The sequence below is a fragment of the Phyllobates terribilis genome, unplaced genomic scaffold (genome assembly GCF_046119375.1).
Source record: "Phyllobates terribilis strain yellow unplaced genomic scaffold, ASM4611937v1 Scaffold_5__5_contigs__length_657084704, whole genome shotgun sequence".
NCBI lineage: Eukaryota > Metazoa > Chordata > Amphibia > Anura > Dendrobatidae > Phyllobates > Phyllobates terribilis.
Window position 1 is genome coordinate 617,779,281 of NW_027362765.1, and position 24,371 is coordinate 617,803,651.

Here is a 24,371-nt window from a genome sequence, read left to right on the forward strand (position 1 = left end):
GAGGCCGCGCCTCATCTAGTGATGCAGCCGCTCTGACCGTGAGTAAGCATAACACCCATTGTAGTCGATGAGCATGCTGACATCAATTTTTTTGTGGACCGATTGCCTGCAAAAAAAAATTGAAGACAAATATACGAATAGAAACATGTCTGCTTCTGATCTAATTTGTACATCAAATTCGTCCCCTAAATGGATCCATACAAAATAAAAGCGAACCCTCGGATCCATGTGCTCTAAATGGATGAGAATTGAAACAAACTGATATAGTCTGGCTTTTTTTGTGCACAAAAAAAAAGAGGGGGACTCTAAATTAATTCTTAGTCTTATTTAATGCTCATGCAGAGGTTCTTGAAACTTGGTCTGAGCGCAGACCATAATGCACAAGTTATCTGCGGGTCTCACACCTTGATATGAACAACCTCATAGGCATAAATGTGGCAGAGGAGATATAATTACATTGCTAATTATGGTAAAGATTTCCTCCAAAGCCACATGTCAATCTCTGCCGCCTCTATACAATGGTGTGTGAGTATTTTATGCGCTTCTCTACCTGCAATCAAACATGAGCACACACAGGACATCATGGATGTGACATACCTTTCTCTGGTGTCTCCAGGGCTTCCACAATTGGGTGGTGGACATCTCCAGTTACTAGCACACGGTCCAGCTCAGCATGTGGCTGCTGTTCACTACCTGAAGAATTCACAGTTGTTGAAACCACCTTGTCCTCAGGTGTTGGAGCATCATGATACTCTAGTGTTGTCTGGTTAGACCTTGCAGACACATGGCTTGCGTCTTTGCTAGCCTCCATTTTGCTTGGGCTTCCATCTTGAATTCCAGATGAAGATTCATCCATTTCATCATTGTCTGTATTGGCATCATTTTCGGTAAGCATAGCCACTCTTTCTGCCCACATAGTGTCTCGACCAGACTTCAGAACAGGAGAAATTCTGGGCTCTTCTTGCGCAGTTGACAAAATCTGTTAGTAAAATATTGCTTAGTATTAAAAAAAAATGATGCGACAAAAAAAGAACTAGAGGAAAACTATTTAAGGTGTTAACGAACACAATTTTTTTTTTTTAACATGACATAAAAAGGTGCTCAATTCATAAATGTTAAAAACAGTGTAATATACTTACGTTAAGCATGCCCACATCAAATCAGACCACTATGCATAATGCGAGACTTACCCCTTTACTAAATTTCTTGCTAATTTGCTCCATAAAAGAGATTTTTAGTTGTCTGGACCGTAAAGGAGGTGCAATTGATCTTCCAGGGGAAACTGAAGGAGAGGCCAAAGGAGTTGTGTGTGTACTGGACCTCAGAACAGATTGGCGAGTGCGTGCAATATAGTCAGAAGCCCTTGTGCTTGCCATCAAGGCTTTTGCCTTCTAGAGAGAAACACACAAAAAAAACGTTACTACAATAAGATTTGATGAGCAGCATCAACAAATGAACAGACCGTAGAACAAATGTTAGGACTCAAAGCCCGAGTAATTAATGGAGTAGAGCATAAAGCTATTATGCGATGCATCTCAATCCTTTGCTAAACAAAGTAAAAATGTATGATGCTGAACCCTTACCTTTACCACCAGAGGTGTCTGCAGCAAGCTAAACTCCGATGCTTTGGAAAGGTTTTTTATCGGTGTAGATTTGAGAAGACTTGATTGGACAGGGCTGGAAGTCAGCAGGAAAGATCTGCAAGGTGTTTTGTAACCGACATTTGCAAAATCTGTGCCAAAGGAGTGTTCTGCCAGGACAGGGTGGACGGGAGAGTCCAACAGCCTGTAACATACAAACAACTAGGTTTATAAAAGGCATCACAATTACACATGATAAAAAAAATGCTATAACAATTAACAAGGTTGGTCCACACAGGACATAACTGATTACGGACGGGGAGCCCTTCTGTGTGTACAAACCAATCCAAAAGCACAGTAGGCAGCAGCATGGAAAAAAAATGTACCACTAACCTGGAGTCTCTTCTAGTTTTCAATATTGGTTTACCAACAAAAGCATCATGTATTTCCATTTTGGCATCTTGAGAAACTGGACTTGGGCTTTCATCTGTCAAACTGAAGAGCAGAAAAATCACATTCAGCTATTTCCATCTCTAATAGGGTTATGGAATGGAAAAGTAATTAAAGAGTTTTTTCATGAATGGACAACCCACTATTAAATGGTCCCAGAATGGTGCTGCACAAAAGGAAAAAATCTTTTTTTTCTATTTTATTATTATTTCCGCTTATTTTTCTACTCCCTTTCTTTTACCTTCTGGTATTTTCTCGGCTTTATTTTACCTTGGCATTCTATCTTTTCATTGCTTCCCCTACACAACTCATTCCACATATCCATATCCACATACACATGCCAGGAAAATATTCTCCATTCTCTCCTGTGGGAGGATCTCACTGCAGGGGGCATCTTCTTAAGTGACCACTTGAGACATAGTGATATGTCACCTCTGGTCACATGATCTCCACCTAATGCTCCATTAAGGCGACACGTGTTGTGCTGGAGCGCAACGTCACATGTCATTAGAGGTCACACGCCTTAAACATGGCGCGGCCCACATTATCAGCTTTCTAGATAAAGCAGCAGATAACACTTTGCGCTCTACGCACTGAAAGTTATGCCATTCCTCAGCGCTGTTGCCACAGACCTTGTGCTATGTCTTTTCTCTCAGTCCTGCAATCTAGTAAATAATAATAATCTTTACTTATATAGCGCCAACCTATTCTGCAGCGCTTTACAATTCAGAGGTTCACACACAACAGTCATAAGTAACATAGCTAAACATAATACAATAATTAAAGCAAAAATAATAATGACCCTGCTCGTAAGAGCTTACAATCTACAATGAGGTGGGGGGTGACACAAAGTGCAGGGGCCTATTCACAATAATCGTCCAGCCATCTTGAGGGGATGAGCGATAGATAAAGGCTGCATGAGCTCGTCACCAGCCAGAATCTGTAGAGCTTTTGGGTTCGGTGGAGACTTATGTTTGGAGAAATAATGAATGGGCTATAAAAATATAAAAACACTTCGATTAGGGAACGCGATAGGCCACCCTAAACAGGTGTGTTTTTAGGAAGCACCTAAAACCGTGTAAGTTGTGGCTCGTCCTAATTTCTTGGGGTAGAGCATTCCAAAGAATAGGTGCAGCTTGGGAGAAGTCTTGGAGCCGGGAGTGGGACGTATGGATTAGTGCGGATGTTAGTCGATGGTCGCTTGCGGAGCGTAGAGAACGAGTAAGCTGATAAACAGAAATGAGGGAGGAGATGTAGGGGGGTGCTGCACTGTGTAGAGCTTTGCGGGTGAGAATAAGCAATTTAAATTGGATCCTATAATGTATAGGCAGCCAGTGCAATGACTGGCATAGAGCGGAAGAATCTGAGTAACGATTAGCCAGATAGATGACCCTGGCTGCAGCATTAAGGATGGACTGGAGAGGGGAAAGTTGAGTGAGGGGGGGGCCAATTAATAGAGAATTACAGAAGTCAAGGCGGGAGTGGATCAGGGCAAAAGTGAGGGTTTTTGTGGTTTCCAAGGAGAGAAAGGGGCGGATTCTAAAGATGTTCTTCAGGTGCAAGCGACAAGACCGGGCAAGAAATTGTATATGGAAGGTGAAGGAAAGATTGGTGTCAAACACAACGCCCAGACAGCGCGTCTGCTGGCTCAGCGTCATTGTGGTGCCACACACGGAGAGGGATATGTCAGATTTAGGGAGGTGAGTAAAAAGTGGGAGCAGAAGTTGTTCAGTTTTAGAAAGGTTGAGTTTCAGATAAAGAGCGAACATGATGTTGGAAACTGTGGACAGACAGGATGAGGTGTATAGTTGTGTGTCATCAGGATAAAGATGTTACTGAAAGCCAAATTTGCTGAAGGTCTTTCCAATTGGGGCAGTGTAGAGAGAGAAGAGAAGTGGGCCAAGGACTGAACCCTGAGGAACCCAAAAAGCAAGAGGAAGGGGGGGAAGAAGTGGAGCCAGCGAATGATACACAAAGAGCGGTCAGATAGATAAGAGGAGAACCAGGAGAAAGCAGTGTTTTTTTAAGCCAATTCAGTGGAGCATAGAGAGGAGGTGGTGGTCAACGGTGTCGAAAGCTGCAGAAAAGTCAAGAAGAATGAGCAGAGAGTAGTCACCGTTACGTTTTGCTGTCAGAAGGTTCATTGGTTACTTTGAGGAGTGCAGTTTCTGTAGAATGTAGAGGGCAGAAGCCGGTCTGTGATGGGTCTAGAAGAGAGTGAATGGAGAGGTAAAGGGTAAGGCGGGAGTAGACCAGGCGCTCCAAGAGTTTAGAGATAAAGGGGAGATTGGAGACTGGTCTGTAGTAGTTTGTGCAGGAAGGGTCAAGAGAGGGCTCTTTTAATAATGGAGTAATGATGACATGTTTGAAGGAGAAGGGGAAATTACCAGATGAGAGGGAGAGGTTGAAGATTTTAGTTAGGCGAGTAGTGATGACTGAAGAGAGAGACTGGAGTAGGCGAGAGAGAATAGGGTGCATGGACTGGCATGAGAAGAAGAAGAGGAGCCTGGAGACTACTTCTTCTGTGACTGGGTCAAATGTGGAGAGTGATCCAGAGGAGATGTGGGGAGGGATGGGAGTCACGGAACATGGTGGCTGGGAGCTGATTTCCTGATAAATGTTCTCTGCGAAGTAGGAGGCCAGGTCGTCAGCACAAATGTCTGTGATAGGGGCCAGCACTTTAGGACTGAGGAGGGAGTGAAAGGTGTCGAAGAGTTTTTTTGGGTTGTTGGATAGTGAAGAGATCAGGGTGGTGAAGTATGTCTGTTTGGCAACATGAAGAGTTATAGGTTTTTAACAAATTCATAGTGGATAAAGTTTTCTAGTGTGCGAGTTTTCCTCCATAGGCGTTCAGCATTCCTAGAGCATGTAGTGCCGGCGTCCCTGCCCTCTGCTAGGCAGGGACGCTGTTCCCCTCACCGCTCTGCTCCGTGCCCGGCGTCCCTCTCCCGCTCTGCTGGCAGCGCGCGCTCCTTCCCGGCCACTGTGCTTAGGGCGCGCGCGCCCTCCCTCCCTCTTAAAGGGGCCGCGCGCGCCGTCCTAAGGAGTCCCCGGCCAATGGCCGGAGGACTTTACCATATATAAGGCACCTCCTCCAAAATGGAGGTGCCCGAGCAATGTTGTTTGCACCTGTGTCTCACCTGTGCTTCAGCCCTCAGGTCCCGTTGCCAGTTACCTGCCAGATTCCTGCCAGATTACTTGCTACCTGCCTGCTTGCCTGTGGTCCGACGGTCTGCCTTCCAACTCCTGTCAGTCTATCTATGGACCAGCTTGCCCGCTCACCTGGGAGCGCACATCTGCTACCTGCCTGCTAGCCTACCTGGAGGCTCCGCCGTCACGTGCTGTGACCACCTGCCTGTCCAGTGACTCCTGCCCGCTCACCTGGGAGCGCTCATCTGCTACCAGTCTGCTTGCCTACCCGGAGGCTCTGCCGTCACGTGCTGTGACCACCCGCCTGTCCAGAGACTTCTGCCCGCTCACCTGGGAGCGCTCATCTGTCGCCTGTCCGCTGGTCTTCCTGGAGGCTCCGCCGTCACATGCTGTGACCACCCGTTCATCCAGAGACTCTCGCCTGCTCACCTGGGAGCTCACGTCTATCTTCAGCCGCCACAGGTCGTACCAACCCTATACCTAGAGACTGCCCCGGTCACTTGCCGTGACCTCCAGCCCGTTCACTCAGAGACTGTCCCGTTCACTCAGAGACTGTCCCGTTCACTCAGAGACTGTCCCGTTCACCTGCTGAGACTTCCAGCCCGTCTTCCCTGGTCGCCACCCGCTCCTTTACAAGGACCGCCCCCTTGTATAGTAGCTCAGAGGTTCCGCCTCCCAGACCCGTTACAGAGCATCGCTGGAGAAATCGGGTTTGCGGTGTCAGCCAGGGCTGTTTTACTTTGTGTTTAGAGGTTCTGAGGGTGAGGGGCGCTTGTTGGTCCAGGGTGCTTCTGAGAGTGTCATTGTAGTGATTTACAGCCAGATAAGGACAGGAAAAAGAGGAGATTGGGGACAGTGATGAGTGAAGGGAGTCTATGAGGGTTAATGGCTTGTAAATTTCTGAATGTGTGATAGGTAGGAGTGTGCTGGGGTGGGCAAGGATTTGTGAGCGTGAAGGAGAGACTGTTATGATCAGAGAGGGGAAGAGGGGAGTTATCTAGGTAGGGGATTGAACAAAGCCGTACAAAGACCAGATCAAGGGAGTTTCCGTTGTTTTGTTTCTCAGAGGATGATATTCAGATGCGATTCCAACTTATTCTTTGATTCATGTGTTTCTGGCAATTCTGGTTGTTCTATATATGCTCTGTTTCTGGATGATGTGACTGGCATAGCTCATAGCAAGCTACAAAAACATTAATCTACAGTGGGTACGGAAAGTATTCAGACCCCTTTACATTTTTCACTCTGTTTCATTGCAGCCATTTGGTAAATTCTAAAAAGTAATTTTTTTTTTCTCTCATTAACCCCTTAAGCCCCACGGGTGGTTTGCACGTTAATGACCAGGCCAATTTTTACAATTCTGACCACTGTCACTTTATGAGGTAATTACTCTGGAACGCTTCAACGGTTCCCCCTGATTCTGAGATTGTTTTTTTGTGACATATTGTACTTCATGATTGTGGAAAAATTTCTTCGACATCACTTGCGTTTATTTGTGAAAAAAACAGAAATTTGGCGAAAATTTTGAAAATTTTGCAATTTTCAAAATTTGAATTTTTAAGCCCTGAAATCAGAGCGATATGTCACACAAAAGAGTTAATAAATAACATTTCCCACATGTCTACTTTACATCAGCACAATTTTGGAACCAAAATTTTTTTTTGTTAGGGAGCTATAAGGGTTAAAAGTTGACCAGCGATTTCTCATTTTTCCAACAAAATTGACAAAACCATTTTTTTTAGGGACCACATCACATTTGAAGTCACTTGGAGAGGTCTTTATGACAGAAAATACCCAAAAGTGACGCCATTCTAAAAACTGCACCCCTCAAGGTGCTCAAAACCACATTCAAGAACTTTATTAACCCTTCAGGTGCTTCACAGGAATTTTTTGAATGTGGAAGAAAAAAATGAACATTTAACTTTTTTCACAAAAATGTTACTTTAGACCCAATTTTTTTTATTTTCACAGGGGTAACAAGAAAAAATGGACCCCAAAATTTGTTGTGCAATTTCCCCTGGGCACGCAGATACCCAATATTTGGGGAAAAAACACTGTTTGGGCGCACGGCAGGGCTCGGAAGGGAAGGAGCGCCATTTGACTTTTTGATTGTAAAATTTGCTTGAATAATTAGCGGACGCCATGTTGTGTTTGGAGAGCCCCTGTGTGCCCAAACTTTGGAGCTCCCCCACAAGTGACCCCATTTTGGAAACTAGACCCCCCAAGGCACCTATCTAGATTCATAGTGAGCACTTGGAACCCCAAGTGGGTACACAGTGGCTCTCCAAACGCAACATGGCGTCCGCTAACAATTTGAGCCGATTTTCCATTCAATTTGTTACCGGACACCATGTCGCGTTTGGAGAGCCTGTGATGTGCCTAAACAGTGGAGCTCCCCCACAAGTGTCCCCATTTTGGAAACTATACCCCTCAAGGATTTTATTAAGGTGTATAGTGAACATTTTGAACCCAGAGGTACGGCACAGAATTTGTTTACATTAGGTCATCATATCGAATAAGTTGTCATTATTCTTGAGCGCAAGTGCTCGCTACTTGAGTTTGCATCGGGTACTCAGGTATGCACCATGTACAGCGTGTGCTCGAGTGACATGCTCGAGTCCCTGCTCCGCATGTTTCACGGTTATTAGACACCCAAAAAAAACATGCGGGGATCGCTCGTGCATGGCAGGCAATCCCCGTAAAGTTTTTTGGCAGCGAAGCATATGGGGCAGAGACTCGAGCATGTCACTCAAATACCCACGATACTCAATGCATACCAGAGCACCCGATGCAAACTCAAGTAGCGAGCACTTGCTCTCAACACTAGTCGCCATATCGTCATCTTTTTTTCTTACTTTTGAAAAAAATCCCAGCCCCAGCACAACCCTAGCCCCAGCACAACCCTAGCCCCAAACCCAGCCCTAACCCTAGCCCAATCCTAACCCAAGAGTTTATTTTTGACGCCGTTCCTTGTGCGGTATAAGTGATTAGACGACTTTATTCTTCGGGTCGGTGTGATTACAGCAATGCCAGAATCATATGGGGTTTTTATGACTGACAGCTGTCACACACTAAAAGACGCATTTTTTGTAAAATCTAGTTTTTGCATCGCCATATTTTGAGAGCTATAATTTTTCCAGATTTATTCTTCGGGTCAGGACGTTTACAGCGGTACCACATTTGTATCATTTTTCTATGTTTTGGCGCTTATACACAATAAAAGCTATTTTATAGAAAAAAATATTTTTTAGCATAGCTTTATTCTGAGAGCTATAACTTTTTTATTTTTCGGCTGATGGAGCTGTATGGCGGCTTGTTTTTTGCGGGACGAGATGACGTTTTCAGCGGTATCATTTTTATTTATATGCGTCTTTTTGATCGCGTGTTATTCCACTTTTTGTTTGGCGGTATGGTGATAAAGCATTGTTTTTTGCTTCGTTTTTTTTTTTTACCGTGTTCACTGAAGGGGTTAACTAGTGGGACAGTTTTATAGGTCAGGTTGTTCCGGACGTGGCGATACCAAATATGTGTGCTTTTATTGTTTTTTTTTTTTTTTATAATAATATTTATTGATGGGTACATTATATTTTTATTTTTGGTGTATTATTTTTTTTATAATATTTTTGCACATTTTTTTTTTTTTTTTTCCCACTTTCACACAGTTTATACACTTTATTACTTTGTCCCACTCTGGGACTTTCACTTTTTTTTTTCTGATCGCCTGCATGGCACAGGAATGAAGCACCATCCCTATGCCATGAAGGCTGTCAGAAGTGCACAGTGTGAAGATTGCTTGGAGATGCACTGCGCATGCCCAAGCAATCTTCCTGCTCTCTGGTAACCCGGATGTTGTCATGACGACATTGGGTCGTCATGGCAACACCCGGGAAGCCTTTGCAGACTGCGCTGGAAGCCGGAAGAGGAGGTGAGTATCGCCGATCACCTCCCCTTGCCCCCGCAATGCCGCGATCGACTTCGATCGCAGCATCGCGGGGGTTAATGTGCTGGGAGCGGTGCAGGACCGCTCCCTGCACATAGTACCGGGTGTCAGCTGTGACAATCAGCTGACACCCGGCGGCGATCGTGCCCGCACAACCTGTGTGCGCGCGCGATCGCCATGACGTACTAATACGGGTCTGGCTCTTAAGTCCCAGGGCACAGACGCGTATTAGTACGTCAGATGTTATTAAGGGGTTAAAAGTACTCTCTGCACCCCACTCTCTGCACGGAAAAACAAATCAGAAATTAATAAATTTGCAAAAATTTCTAAAAGAAAAACTGAAATATCTCATGGTCATAAGTATTCAGACCCTTTGCTCAGTATTCAGTAGAAGCACCCTTTTGAGCTAGTACAGCCATAAGTCTTCTTGGGAATGATGCAACAAGTTTTCACACCTGGATTTGGGGATCCTCTGCCATTCTTCCTTGCAGATCCTCTCCAGTTCCGTCAGCTTGGATGGTGAACGTTGGTGGACAACCATTTTCAGGTCTCCCCAGAGATGCTCAATTGGGTTTAGGTCAGGGCTCTGGCTGGGCCAGTCAAGAATGGTCACAGAGTTGTTCTGAAGCCACTCCTTTGTTATTTTAGCTGTGTTCTTACGGTCATTGTCTTGTTGGAAGGTGAACCTTCGGCCAAGTCTGAGGTCCAGAGCACTATGGAAGAGGTTTTCATCCAGGATCTCTCTGTACTTGGCCGCATTCATGTTTCCTTTAATTGCAACCAGTCGTCCTGTCCCTGCAGCTGAAAAACACCCCCAAAGCATGATGCTGCCACCACCATGTTTCACTGTTGGGATTGTATTGGGCAGGTGATGAGCAATGTCTGGTTTTCTCCACACGTACCGCTTAGAATTATCACCAAAAAGTGCTATCTTCATCTCATCAGACCAGAGAATCTTATTTCTCATAGCCTGGGAGTCTTTCATGGGTTTTCGAGCAAACTCTATGCAGGCTTTCCTATGTCTTGCACTGAGGAGAGGCTTCCGTCGGGCCACTCTGCCATAAAGGTCCGACTGGTGGAGGGCTGCAGTGATAGTTGACTTTGTGGAACTTTCTCCCATCTTCCTACTGCATCTCTGGAGCTCAGCCACAGTGATCTTGGGGTTATTCTTTACCTCTCTCACCATGGCTCTTCTCCCATGATTGCTCAGTATGGCTGGACGGCCAGGTCTAGGAAGACTTCTGGTGGTCCCAAACTTCTTCCATTTAAGGATTATGGAAACCACTGTACTCTAAGGAACCTTGAGTAATGCAGAAATTCTTTTGTAACCTTGGCCAGATCTGTGACTTGCCACAATTCTGTTTTTGAGCTCCTTGGGTAGTTCCTTTGAGCTCATGATTCTCATTTGGTCTGACATGCACTGTGAGCTGTGAGGTCTTATATAGACAGGCGTGTGCCTATCCAAATCAAGTCCTATCAGTTTAATTAAACACAGCTGGACTCCAATTAAGGAGTAGAACCATCTCAAGGAGGATCACAAGGAAATGGACAGCATGCGACTTAAATGAGCAAAGGGTCTGAATACTTATCACCATGTGATATTTCAATTTTTCTTTAATAAATTTGCAAAAAATTCTACATTTCTATTTTTTTCAGTCAAGATGTTGTGCAGAGTACTTTAATGAGAAAAAAAATTTACTTTTTAGAATTTACCAAATGGCTGCAATGAAACAAAGTGAAAAATTTAAAGGGGTCTGAATACTTTCCGTACCCACTGTACATGATACACTATAATTTATGGGATTTATACCCTACCATGCTATTAAAATACTCTGCCTCCCTATTTAATAGTCTACTGAGCTACCACTGGGCGATAGTATGTAATAGTAATGTACTTTTTAATTATTATTCTACCGCATCCCAAAGCCAATTGGGAATTATGTTCTTACATTCCTTTGTATCTCATGCATACCAGGTTTATACTTATACTTGTTATGCCTAAATTGTTAAATTTTTGATTATTTTGTTTTCTTTTGTATCTTTCAGTATTGATAAATGTCTAATTTTAGACTGAAGTGTCAATTTTATTTTTTTTTACAGTGGATAGCTTTTCTAAATAAAAAGTATTGTTCATCAGCATTTACCCTGGAGTGCCAAGTTCTTTGTAACACTGTTCACTAAATGTACTTCGCTTTTCTTTTTCCCCCACACTTACTCTACCACCATGCTTGTATATACCCTTACAGTTTTTGTTCCACTAATCCTCACTCCTTTGCTATCCCCAAACCCCAGCATCCTCTATCCAAATAATAATCTCTCAATCCCTCTTACCTCCCACCTGACCTCATCTGCAGACCTGCTCCTCAACCTCAGATCTCGCCTACTAAAACATAAAACAAGCCGGCCTCTTTCCTTTCACCTGCTTTCTTGCACTCTGCTTGTCCTCACTGCTGGCGACATATCTCCCAATCCTGGACCCCCACACAGCTGCTACCTCCCTCTTATGCCCCCTCATATCGCTGCCTACCTAATATGAACTTCCGCAATCTCTCCTACATTAAACACGTCTCAACGTCCACCCCCCTGCTCCCCCTCTCTGGAGCACTCTGGAATGCCTGCTCTGTCTACAATAAGCTCCATGTGATTCATGACCTCTTTAACTCTCGCAATCTATCCTTCCTGGGCTGACACCCTCCGACACTGCCTCCCCTGCTGCGCTGTGCTACAGCAGCCTCCACTTCACCCATACTCCTCACCCTGGTAACAGGCATGGTGGAGGAGTGGGTCTTCTTTCTACCAACTGGACCTTCAACCCAATATCACCTCTACAGTCCCTAAACCTCCCTTCTTTTAAAGTCCACACTGTCCGCATCTACTCTCTTTCCAACCTCCAAGTGGCCGTCATATACCGACCTCCCGGCCCTGCCACTGCCTTTATTGAACAATTCTCCACCTGGCTTCTTCACTTTTTCTCTGCTGACATTCCCACCATCATCATGGGTAACTTCAACATCCCCACCGACACCCGCCAGTCAGCAGTCTCCAAACTCCTGTCGCTTACTTCATCTTTTGGACTTGGTCCTCCTGAGCCACCCACACAGACGGACACACACTAGACCTCATCTTCACTCGACTCTGCTCCCTATCTAACCTCACAACCTCCCCTCTCCCCTTATCTGGCCACCATCTACTCACGTTCTCATCCCTGTCCTCTTCACCTGTCAGCCATGTCCAGCAACCATAACACCCCCCGCAGAAACCTCGCACATCTAGACACTCACACACTCTGACTCTATTCTACCACTAGCATCCATATCTTCACTCCACGACACAGTCAGCGCCACTGCTTTCTACAATGCCACTCTCACATCAGCTTGTCGCGGTCGCCCTACTCGTGCATGGCAGAGTGCGACAAATCAAAAGAAAACCCTGACACAATAACCTCACTAAAAAGATTCGGCAAGTGTCCAGGGTTGCGGAGCGGTGTTGGAGGAAAACACATTCGAAAGAGGACTTCACTGCATTCAAACACGCAACACTCGCACTCAAATCAGCCCTCACCTCTGCTAAACAGGCCCACTTTACATCCCTTGTATCTTCCTTATTCTACAAACCCAAACAGTTATTCAACACTTAACTCCCCTCCTCCGCCCAGCACTGTCCCCTCCGACCTCCCTAATCGCTGCTGAGGACTTTGCCACACACTGCAAAAATAAGATTGACCAAACAAGGCAAGTCTTTATTGTTCGACCACCACAAACTCCTTTGCATACCAGACTAATGCCCTTATGCCATAACCACCCTCTCGATCATCAATGAAGGTGAACTTCCTCATCTCCTCTCCAAATCACACCTCACTACTTGTGCACTTTACCCCATCGCATTCCACCTCCTCCCCAATCTCACCACCACACTTATTCCATCCCTAACCCATCTCTTCAACCTATCACTAACATCTGCTACCTTCCCCTCTGCTTTCAAACATGCCACAATCACGTCTATCCTCAAATAAACATTGCTCGACCCAACTGCTAAGTCCAGCTATCGCTCCATATTGCTGCTCCCATTCGCCTCCAAACTCCTTGAACAGCAGTTCACGCTGAACTTTCCTCTCATCTAACTCTCTTCGACGACCTACAATCTGGCTTCTGTCCTCACCTTTCTACTGAAACGGCCCTGACCAAAATCACTAACTTACTTATAGCCAAAGCTAACAGACAATTATCAATACTCCTCCTTGATTTGTCATCTGCCTTCGACACAGTTGACCACTGCCATCTACTACAAATCCTCTCTTCCTTTGGCATCAAAGACCTTGCCCTCACCTCATACCTTTCCAACCACACATTTAGAATCTCCCACTCTACCTCCTCATCCGGCCCTCACTCTGTTGAAGTCCCTCAAGGCTCTGTCCTAGGACCCCTACTCTTCTCCATCTATACCCTTGGCTGGAGACCACTCAAATTCCCATGGCTTCCAGTAGCATCTGCATGCTGACGACACTCAGATCCACCTCTGCTGTCCAGAATCCCTGAGTATCTATTTGCCATATCCTCCTCCTCCTCTCACTTCAAGCTTAATGTGGATAAATCTGAACTCATTATCTTTCCTCCATCTCACATATCTTCCCCACCTGATCTATCTGTAGTAATAAACTACATCAAGCTTCCCCCCGTACCGGAAATCCGCTGCCTCAGAGTAACCCTTGAATCTGCCCTATCCTTCAAACAGCACATCCAAGCTCTCGCCACCTCCTGTTGCCTCCAGCTTAAAAATATTTCCAGAATCCGTCCTTTCCTAAACCCTCAATCTACTACATGCTTGTGCATACCCCATCATCGCCCGCCTCAACTACTGCAACATCCTCCTCTGTGGCCTACCTGCTAACACTCTTGTACCTCTCCAGTCCATCCTTAACTCTGCTGCCTGACTAGTTTATCTCTCTCCTCGCTACTCTTCTGCTTCCCCTCTTTGCAAGTCCCTTTACTGGCTCCCAATTCCCCAGCATATCCAGTTCAAACTTCTACTAACACTGACCTACAAAGGCATCCATAACCTTTCTCCTCCGTACATCTCCAAACTAATATCCCGACATCTTCCCTCACGTAAACTCCAGTCCTCCCAAGACCACCTTCTCTCCTCCACACTCATTAGTTTTTCACCCAATCGCCTAAAAGACTTGTCCCCAATATTCCCCATCCTCTGGAAATCTGGCCCCAACACGTTTGATTAGCCATCACATTCGGATCCTTCAGACAGAACCTGAAAACCCATCTTTTCAAGAAAGCTTACAGGCTGCCATGACCTTGCTGCCACCTCACCAACACCAGAGCTACTGCAACCCCTCAACCTACTGTCTCCTTCCCCATCATCCTGTAGAATGTAAGCCGCAAGGGCAGGGCCCTCTTCCTCCTGTACCAGTCTATCATTGTTAGCTTCTTTACTGTAAGTGATATGTATTTTGCATGTAACCCCTTCTCATGTACAGCACCATGGAATCAATGTTGCTATATAAATATTTAGGGTAGAATCCTACTTGAGCACACACGAAGCAGGACGGACACTCATCTTCATGTCTCCTGAGGTCACATGACTGCCGCAGTCAATCGGTGGCTGCAGACTGACAGCAGCCTTCACATTTCTATCCTGAGGCGAATAAACTTTTTGCAAAGATGTAATTATGAAGATTGTAGTCAATCAGTGGCTTACATGAGTCATGAGACATTATTGTTCATCAAGACACTGGCGGAGTACACAATCTATGAGCAATGCAGATCCAGGAAGTAGAGAATTTTTTAATTTATGGGGCCAGCAATAAAGGAGTCTTTTAATGGGCAACCACTTTAAAAAAAAAACAAAAAAAAACTTTTGTTTTAAACAAGTCAGTTAAAGGGGTTGTCCGGTATTGGAAAAAATATATATTTGCAATGCATGTATGCACTTAAAATATGTATTTAAAAAAAAAAGGCATACTCACTTTCCAGCACATTACATGTCCAGTCCAGGCTGACTGCTGCAGTCAGGGGACCAAGAGCACTTCATAAGAGAAACATACTTAAATGATATTTCTATATCAGACAACCCTTTAATGTCTCACTATTCTATTAATTTATACCATTTGAGTTTTACATGACTAAGCAGAACAAGACAAGTCTCTTGACTACAGCTACAGAACTCTACAGAAATGGTCTCCTACCAAAAGCATTTTAATGTCACAGTGCCACAAAAGATACATTGGTTCAAACATAGAAGAGCTTAAGTACTGTGTAGGAATGGGAGTACCATAAATGGATTCTCAGATGAAAGCCCAGGCACATTTCTTACCTTTTATAAGGAGAGAAGTCTCTACTCTCACTAGCTGCAGACACTTCCTTTATTTTCAGCAGCACGTTACGGATAAAGTCCGCTTCGGTAATCACACTCCCTGAGGGAGCCGGTTTTGCAACAGTAGATAAAGGTTTGGGTCTTGTCACTAGAATAAACAAGAAACTGTTGCTTAGTGTTGAATATTTTGGATATGTATTTGTATTTTAACAATGGTAGAGTAGTCAAACCTACAGACATTACAGGCCGCTATCCGGTGACAACTCTGCTGTCCGCTAGAACTGTCTGCCGTCACCATGTAACTGAAGACTGCCGAATCATGACTGAGTGCAATCAGCACAAATTAACAATTCTCCTATATTCTAAACAAGAGTGGGTGGTCATGTGCCAACTTCATTGAGAGTAGTGGCCGAGAGAGTCAAACCGGCTGCAACTATGCAAATTGTATAAATACCCAATTGAAAGGGAAATTGTGGCAGTGTGCGCATTGTAAACTTATCACAATTCGGCAGTGTGCAGTCACAGACTGCAGAATTCTTTTTAGCCTGGAAAACTCCTTTAATACTATTTCATCTACACTGACAAATCATCTGAAGAATGATGAATAATGAAGCCTCTTTTCTGGCCTTCATAGGACACCATAGTCAGCAGCTATGACGTCACCAGCTCCTTCCGCCCGTGTGGTTACCAGGGATGCTACCGGACGGAGTGCCCTGGCTCTACATAGCACTTAGGAGATTACAGCTCCCTGCTTTACGGCATGGCCCAGGACCTGACAGCAGGTAACTGTGGGCTTCGGAGTACGTACAGGGGAGTAGACACCCCGCACTCTTTACTTACCAGGAATTCACGCCTCTAATCAAGGGACCAGCCCCACTAACTGTATGCTTTTACTAAGCACCGTGTATTCATTCTTACAGACTATGAGCTATTTAGCGGCATAGCAGGCACGTTTCCAATAGCAGCAGCATTTCTTACCATGCAAATGGACGTTAAACAGAGAAACATTATATTTATTAACGCTTTGCCTAAATATCATATATAGCTTGTCTCCTTAGGAATATTATTTTATTGTCCAAGTTAATTTCCATTGTGAAATTTGTTTAATATAAATTCTAGATATTACTTTCTGTTTTGCGTGCTCCTCTTTTCTATTCTCTGCTACCTCCAATCAGTGCGACAGTACCATCTATTTATGACTATTTACGGGCCGTCACACAGGACCCGTGCTTCTGGCTGCAGCCTAGTATTTCTTCCTTACCATCTCCTTTGGCGCTAGTATATGTTGATACTACATTTCTGTTTATTTTATGCATACATTTTAGTATTAATAGGCAGACGACAATCCATAATGTTCCTGTCTTGGCATTTACACATTGGTCTATGGGCAGAACTTTTGCACATAAGAATTGAACACTATTTATGAAGCTGGAGATCAAGGTCATATGCGCAGTCCCACTATATATCGCTTTCTTTTCACTGAATACGCATTGCTCTTACCTGTACATTATACATTTACATTTGGTACTTCCATTAGTCATCTCTGACACATGCATATTGTTTTTATTTGTACGTCACACGTCGGTGCCCCTAACAGACCCATGTGGTGTATTGATCGGTCATTTCTTACAGAGCTCAGATCAGACCTGGAGCGAGGGGTGGAACATTTGAGGCTTTATATTACTTATGTGCATCAGTGCAGAGCCAGATGTCAGTCAAAGTGCTGTGAGCGGTGACTGGCCGGGCACACCTGTCTGTATGGCTTAAAGTCAGCGACTCCCTGGAGTAATATAGTTCATTTTCTCTAAGAAGCTGCACTTTCAGGACAAAGTAGCTTTAAAGGGGTTATCCACTACTTTACATTGATGCCCTATCCGTAGGATAGAGCATCAATGTATGATTGGCTGGGGTCCCGCACGCGGCACCCCTGCCGATCGGCTGTTATCGGTGTCAGGTGTCGCCAGCCGGAAGTCTCTACCTGCAGTGCCCGCCGCTTGTAACTGAACATCGGCCTCCCGATGAATGGGAGGAGGATGTGCAGTTACAAGCGGCGGCCACTACAGACAGACAGCCAAGCACCGCAGGCAAGGACTTCCGGCCGGCGGCCGCTGCACCGATAACAGCTGGTCGGTGGGGATGCCGCGGGCGGGACCCTGGCCGATCATACATTCATGCCCTATCCTATGGATAGGGCATCAATGTTAAAGCAGTGGGCAACTCCTTTAAGTCCTGCCCAGCCTAACTTGCAGATTAACGCTATATTGCCAGGTTTGTACCATTATTAAACGTGACAGTATCCCTTTAAATGTTTTTTAAACAGCTGTAATAGAAAGTAAGCAAAGTAACCTCAAGTTCATCTGACTTGAAAACTATGAATTTCCAGCAAATGCCAAAGCAATTCCAATATCTGTCCCCTCAAAATTAATGAAGGTGAAGTTAATAAGATATTACATACAGCCGAAAGCTACAACTTTCAGTTACCTTTCTTCCAAACAATAGAAGGATAGGATCTGGCCAGAGTTTGCTGCACACTTGGGAGTATTTTGACATAGTGATCCACTATAGAGTTTCTGGCAGCTCCTCTTTCCAGCTGGCATCTGTCAAAATCATTCTGCACAGAAAAGAAAAAGTATAAAAATACATCCATAGCTGAACACATTTTTCAGATACTCTCCTCACGAAATGCAACGTAATCTTTACATAGCAAAATGACTATGGGGGATTGCTTTAGCCAACAATTATTACATAATTAATAACCTGCTGATTGCCAAAATTGTCTGTGAGGTCTGCATATGACTCTGCAATTTAGTTTTGGAACATCCTTGCAGAATCAGCAGCTGCATGGAGATGTGCAGCAGCAGGAATGGAGAACTCCCCGTAAAGAAGGCAGAAATTACACGATCGCTGTATACATTGCTGAAAAAAGCAATGTATACAGATCAAACAAAAAGTTTATAAATTAAATGAAAAAAAGGGGTGATACGAGCGTTGCAGAGTATGACAGGCAGATAAAGTCATCAACAGAAATTATTAAAGGAATACAAGGCTACATGTTTCAACATTGGACTGATTTCTTACTCAAGTCAGGGATGTATGCCATTTAGGAAGCCGTAATATCCCATTACACTTTGATCCCAGCGATTATATGACCAATTAGTGTCAGGAAGGAGCCAGACCAGATCGAGATGAGCTTTACAATGCATTGATGCGATAGATTTGCTCTGTAATGGGGGATAATATGCCAAGCCAACAATTAAAAAAAGAAAATCTTTTTTAATGATGTTAAAAAAATGTGTGAAACACAAAATAAAAAGATATTTTACATAATTACATAGGTTGCAAAAAAGACCTAGGTCCATCAACCTTCTTCCACCAATTGTACATTTTGTCACTAAATTAACTATAACCCACAAAGTTACGTGTATCAAGGAAATCATCCAGCCGTGTATAAAAGCTGTTATAGTGTCTGCCATTACTACCTCTTGTGGTCGGGCATTCCACAGTCTGACTGCTCTGACTGTAAAGAACCCTTTCCTATGTTTCCTGAAAACAGACACCTCCAACTGGGGGTGAAGCTGCAAGCATCTATATACTGTATTTAAAAGGGGCATTATAAGGCATGTATTCGGCGCTGGCACCTCACCATCTCAGTGTTCAGACAGAACAGTCAGAGAAACTATTTTTGAAAAGGAGAGATAGCCCTTCCAGTCCTTAAAAGACAGAACTATGGAATCACTTTCACTTATTGTTATTACTTACATATATATTCATGATACTCTTTAAAATGAAACAGAGGACTTACTAGGTGATAATTGTTCAGTGACTGGTTTAGCCGCAAAGCTGGTATGTAATTTGCTCTCTGTAAATGATGTACCAACAAGATCTCTTGATTTTGAATACCTCCGTTTGTGCGCAAATATGTATGCAAGTAATCCTATAATAAAAATAAAGATTTATTAAAGCATAAGGCAAAAGGAAACCTTCACGTTCTGTCTGAATCACTGTTCCTACCGGAACAAAAGTGACAATTCTAAAAGAAACGTCGTATAATCGCACAGGGAAAATGTCCTACAATTTGTGGCAGTTAACCTTTTCCTGTCACTGCCAGTTTTAGCATTTCTGAATAGGCCATATAAAGGATTTTTCGTGACACTGTGCTTTATTTCAGGGGTAAATTTAGGTGGATATGTCTTGAAAACAGCTGAAACTTTAACCCCTTAACGACTGCCGATACGTATTAGAACGGCAGTTGTAAAGGGGCCTTATTCCTGATTTGTTTTAAAACGGCGATTGGGAATAAGATTGTAGCGCTGCCCGTCGGCTGTATGCGACAGCTGACATCCTGCTATAATCGGCCCTGGCCGCTTTTGTAACTGATCGGGCAAATTAACCCCTCAAATACTGCTGTCAATCGCAACAGAGCTATTTAACTGGTTGTAAGGGGGTTGCAAGATCCCCTTTGTAACCATGGGACCCACAAAATGAAAACTGCGGGTACCGATGGTTATCATGGTACCTAGAGGTCATCTGATGACCCCAGGGTACGATGGTCCGTAAGATCTAGCTATAAGCCTGGTCTCACAAGCACACTCCGTGACTCACTGACCGTCTCATGCACTGCAGTACACGAAAAATGTCCCACAGTGGGACGAAGTACAAAGAAAAGTGAAAAAGTAAAATAAAATATGTAAAAAAACACACAAAAAAGCACACCCAAATCACAAAAAGTCATTTTGCCACTCAAAAAGCAGTGTTTGTGATAAAAAACAACCCAAAAACCCCCACAATTGTTAACACCGTATCCAGAACGACCCACTTTATAAAACTGGTCCGTTATTTATTCCTTACGGCTAACGGCGTTAAGAAAATAAAAAAAACACCAAAAATGTCACTTTTTCATCAGACTGACTCACAAAAATTTTTAATAAAAAGCTTTCAAAAAGTCATATGAAGAAAAAAAGAATGGTATAAATTAAAATCGCCAAACCGTCCCGCAAAACAAAAACTGCAATATGGCTCATTCAGCAAAAAAAAAAAAAGTTACAGTTCTCAGAATATGGCAATGTAAAAACTAATTCATTTTTGTAAAACATTGTTTTTAGTGTGTAAAAATAGCAAAGCATAAAAAAACAATATAAATCTGGTATCTCTGTAATCGTACCGACCCAATGGACAAATCAGTCTTATCACTTACCACACAGTGAACGGCGCAAAAAATAAAAAACATAAATAACTAAATTACTGTTTTTTGTTCATGGTGTCTGAATATCTGAATAAAAAGCAATCATAAAACATTATGTGCCCCAAAATGGCAACAAAAAAATCTGTAACTCGTCCCGCAAAAGAGGGATTTTTGGTACTCACCGTAAAAGCTCTTTCTTTGAGCCTTTATTGGTGGACACAGGTAGCCATGAGTGTATGCATCTGTCGCTGGGAGGCCGCTAGGCAAAAAAAGAATTAGCTCCTCCTCAGCAGTATACACCCATCGACTGGCACAAAGCTCGTCAGTTAGTGAACAAGCAGTAAGAGAAGCAACAAACAACCGAACTATATACAGGCCCAACAGAGGCACATAGGCCCAACATAGGCATAAACCAGGGAGGATGCTGTGTCCCCCAGTGAAGGCTCTAAGAAAGATTTTACAGTGAGTACAAAAAATCCTTCTTTCGTTATTGCTTCATTGGGGGACACAGGTAACCATGGGATGTCCTAAATCAGTCCCAAGGAGGGAATAGAATAACTGCCAAATCAGCTTGGACGGCAGGCGACCACCGCTTGCAGAATCTTCATACCTAGGCCAGCATAGACCAAGGCGTAGATATCTACTCTGTAGAACCTTGTGAAAGTGTAACGAGATGACCAGGTATCAGCTTTGCAAATCTGGGTTGCAGAGGCCTGTTGGCAAACAGTCCAAGAAGCCCCCAACGCTTGGGTGGAGAGCGCTCTTACTCCCGGAAGGGGTAGCCTGTGTGTAGCGCGATATGCCTCCAGTATAGCCGAGCGAATTCAGCGATGGTTAGATTTTGTAGCAGGGAGATCCTTGCGATGACCCTCAGATGACAAACAAGGTGTCAGAACATCTGAATGAAGCGGTCCTTGATAGGTAGACACAGAGCTCTGCTCAGGTCCAGCTTGTGAAGGGATCTTTCAAGGGGATGAACCAGAGATGACCAGAAAGAAGGCAGAACAATGTCCTCGTTGATGTGGAATGAGGAGACTACCTTAAGAAAGGAGGAACTGGTCTGAAAACTACCTTGTCCTGATGGAGAATGAGAAAAGGAGAGCGACTAGAGAGCTGCCAGCTCAAACTCTTCTGAAGGACGTGATGGCTACCAAAAAGGCAACCTTCCAGGAAAGGAATGACGACAAGATGTCATGGATAGGTTCGAAGGGGGCTTGCTGAAGGATGCTTAGACCAGATTAAGGTCCCAAGAGCCTACAGGAGGGCAATATGGCAAAGCCAGGCGAGCAACTCCATGGAGGAAGGTCTTGAGCTTGGGACGAGAAGCCAAATTCCGTTGAAAAAGAATTGAGAGTGCAGAGATCTGAACCTTGAGAGTACTGATAGAAAGCCCAGAGTAGAGTCCCAACTGGAGAAAAGCCAAGATGGATGGAAGAGAAAAAGACATGTGAGCAGAAAAGGTTGTTTTCACACCATCAAAAAAAAAAAAAAGAAAAAAAAAAGGCCTTCCAAGTCCGATGTTAAATGCGTGAGGACGCGGGCTTTCTTGCTCTGACCATGGTCTGTATGACCTGGGATGAAAAACATGCTTCTCTCAAAACCAATGCCATTAAATTCAGAGACAGAGAATTCTGGTGGAAGAGGGGACCCTGAGAGAGAGAGAGTAGGTCCCTTCTGGGCCAGTCTACAGCCACCATGATTACTGGGACTCCCTCTGCCTTGGTCTTCTTGATGACTCTCGGGATCAGTGGCAGAGGCGGAAAGAGGTAAGGAAGATGAAAATGAAATCATGGAATGAGGAGGGTGTCATAACCGACTGCCAGAGGGGTAGCGAGACCTGGCTACGAAGTGAGGCACCATTAGATAGACGTCGGTGGTGCCCCATCTGTGACAGATCTTATCGAACACGATGGGGTTGAGTGTCCACTCGCCCGAGGAGAGTCTGATGACTAAGGAAGTCGGCGGCCCAATTGTCCACCCCCAGAATGTGTACTGACGATATTGCTGGCACGTGTCACTCGGCCCAGACCAGAATCCATGAGACCGCCGTGATAACGGATTTGCGGCTTGTTAAGCCCTGTCGGTGTATGTATGCCACGGCTGTGGCGTTGTCTGATTGAATGCATACTGGATAACCAGCTAGGAGATTCTACCAGTGGAGAAGGGAGATGTAGAAGACTCCATCAGCCAAAAAATAAAAAAAGTTATAGGTCACAGAAAAAAGCGATACAAAATTTTTTTTTCAATAAAACACTCTTTATTGTGTAAAAGCGCCAAAACATAAAAAAAATATATAAATGTGGCACTGATGTAAACGTACTGACCCAAAGAATAACGCTGCCTTATCAATTTTACCACATGCGGAAATGCATTAAAAAAAACAAACAAACAAAAAAAAAAAAAAACAATTCCTGAATTGTTGGTTTTTGTTTATTCTGCCTCCTAAAAATCGGAAGAAAAAAGCGATCACAAAATGTCACGTGCCCAAAAATGGTACCAATAAAAACATTCACTTGTCCCATAAAAAACAAGCCATCACATGACTGTCGGCCAAAATATGGAAAAATAATAGCTCTCAAAATATGGCGATGCTAAAACTAGTCTATGCAAAAAAAAAAAAAAAAAGCACCTTTTCGTGTGTGACAGCTGTCAATCATAAAAATCTGATATGGATCTGGTATCGCTGAAATCGCACCAACCCGAAGAATAAGGTCGTCTAATCACTTATACCGCAAGAGGAACGGTGTAAAAAATAAACGCTAGGGTTAGGGTTGGGATTTTTTTAAAAGTGAAAAAAAAAAAAAAAGATGATATGGTGACTAGTGTTGAGCGGAAGTGCTCACTACTTGAGTCTGCATCGGGTGCTCAGGTATGCGCTGAGTATCGCGGATGCTCGAGTGACATGCTCAAGTCTCCGCCCCATATGATTCGTTGCCAAAAAAAAAAAAGTTGCGTGGATTGCCTGCCATGCACGAGTGGTCCAAGCATGTTTTTTTTTTTTTGGGTGTCTAACAACCATGAAACATGCGAGTGGAGACTCGAACATGTCACTCGAGCACCCGCGATACATGGTGCATACCCGAGTACTCAAGTAGCGAGCACTTGCACTCAAGACTAATGACAACTTGATGACCTAATGTTATCAAATTCTGTGTCGTACCTCTAAGTTCAAAATGTTCACTATACCCCTTAATAAAATCCTTGAGGGGTCTAGTTTTTAAAATGGGGTCACTTGTGGGGGGTTTCCACTATTTAGGCACATCAGGGGCTCTCCAAACGCGACATGGCTTCCACTCTCAATTCCAGCCAATTTTGTGTTCCTTCCTTTCTGAACCATGCCGTGCGCCAAAACAGTCTATTTTCCCCACATATGGGGTATCGGTGCACTCAGGAGAAATTGCACAACACTTTCTGGGGTCAATTTTCACCTCTTACCTTTGTGAAAATGAAAAATTTGGGGCTAAAAGATAATTTTTGTGGAAAAAGTTAGATTTTTTTATTTTTACGGCTCCATGTTCTAAACTACTGTGAAGCACCTTGGGGTTCATGGTGCTCACCACACATCTAGATAAGTTCCCTGAGGGGTCTAGTTTCCAAAATTGTGTCACTTGTGGGAAGTTTCCAATGTTTAGGCACATCAGGAACTCTCCAAACACGACATGGCGTCTGCTAATTATTCAAGCAAATTTTACATTCAAAAACTCAAATGGCGCTCCTTTCTTTCTGAATCCTGCCGTGCGCCCAA

The 24,371-nt window shown here is 44.0% G+C and overlaps 1 protein-coding gene across 1 annotated transcript in view; it reads right to left on the reverse strand.

Annotated features, from left to right (window-relative positions):
* LOC141273764 (protein ELYS-like) overlaps positions 1-24,371 on the reverse strand; it is a 113,995-nt gene that overhangs the window by 24,802 nt on the left and 64,822 nt on the right. The window contains exons 23-29 of the mRNA XM_073686102.1: positions 19,247-19,378; positions 17,926-18,055; positions 15,445-15,592; positions 1,974-2,075; positions 1,584-1,785; positions 1,191-1,391; positions 598-979 (exon numbers count right to left, since the gene is read on the reverse strand). Of these exons, the coding sequence (XP_073542203.1) occupies positions 598-979; positions 1,191-1,391; positions 1,584-1,785; positions 1,974-2,075; positions 15,445-15,592; positions 17,926-18,055; positions 19,247-19,378 (1,297 nt within the window). The remainder of the gene's footprint in view (positions 1-597; positions 980-1,190; positions 1,392-1,583; positions 1,786-1,973; positions 2,076-15,444; positions 15,593-17,925; positions 18,056-19,246; positions 19,379-24,371) is intronic.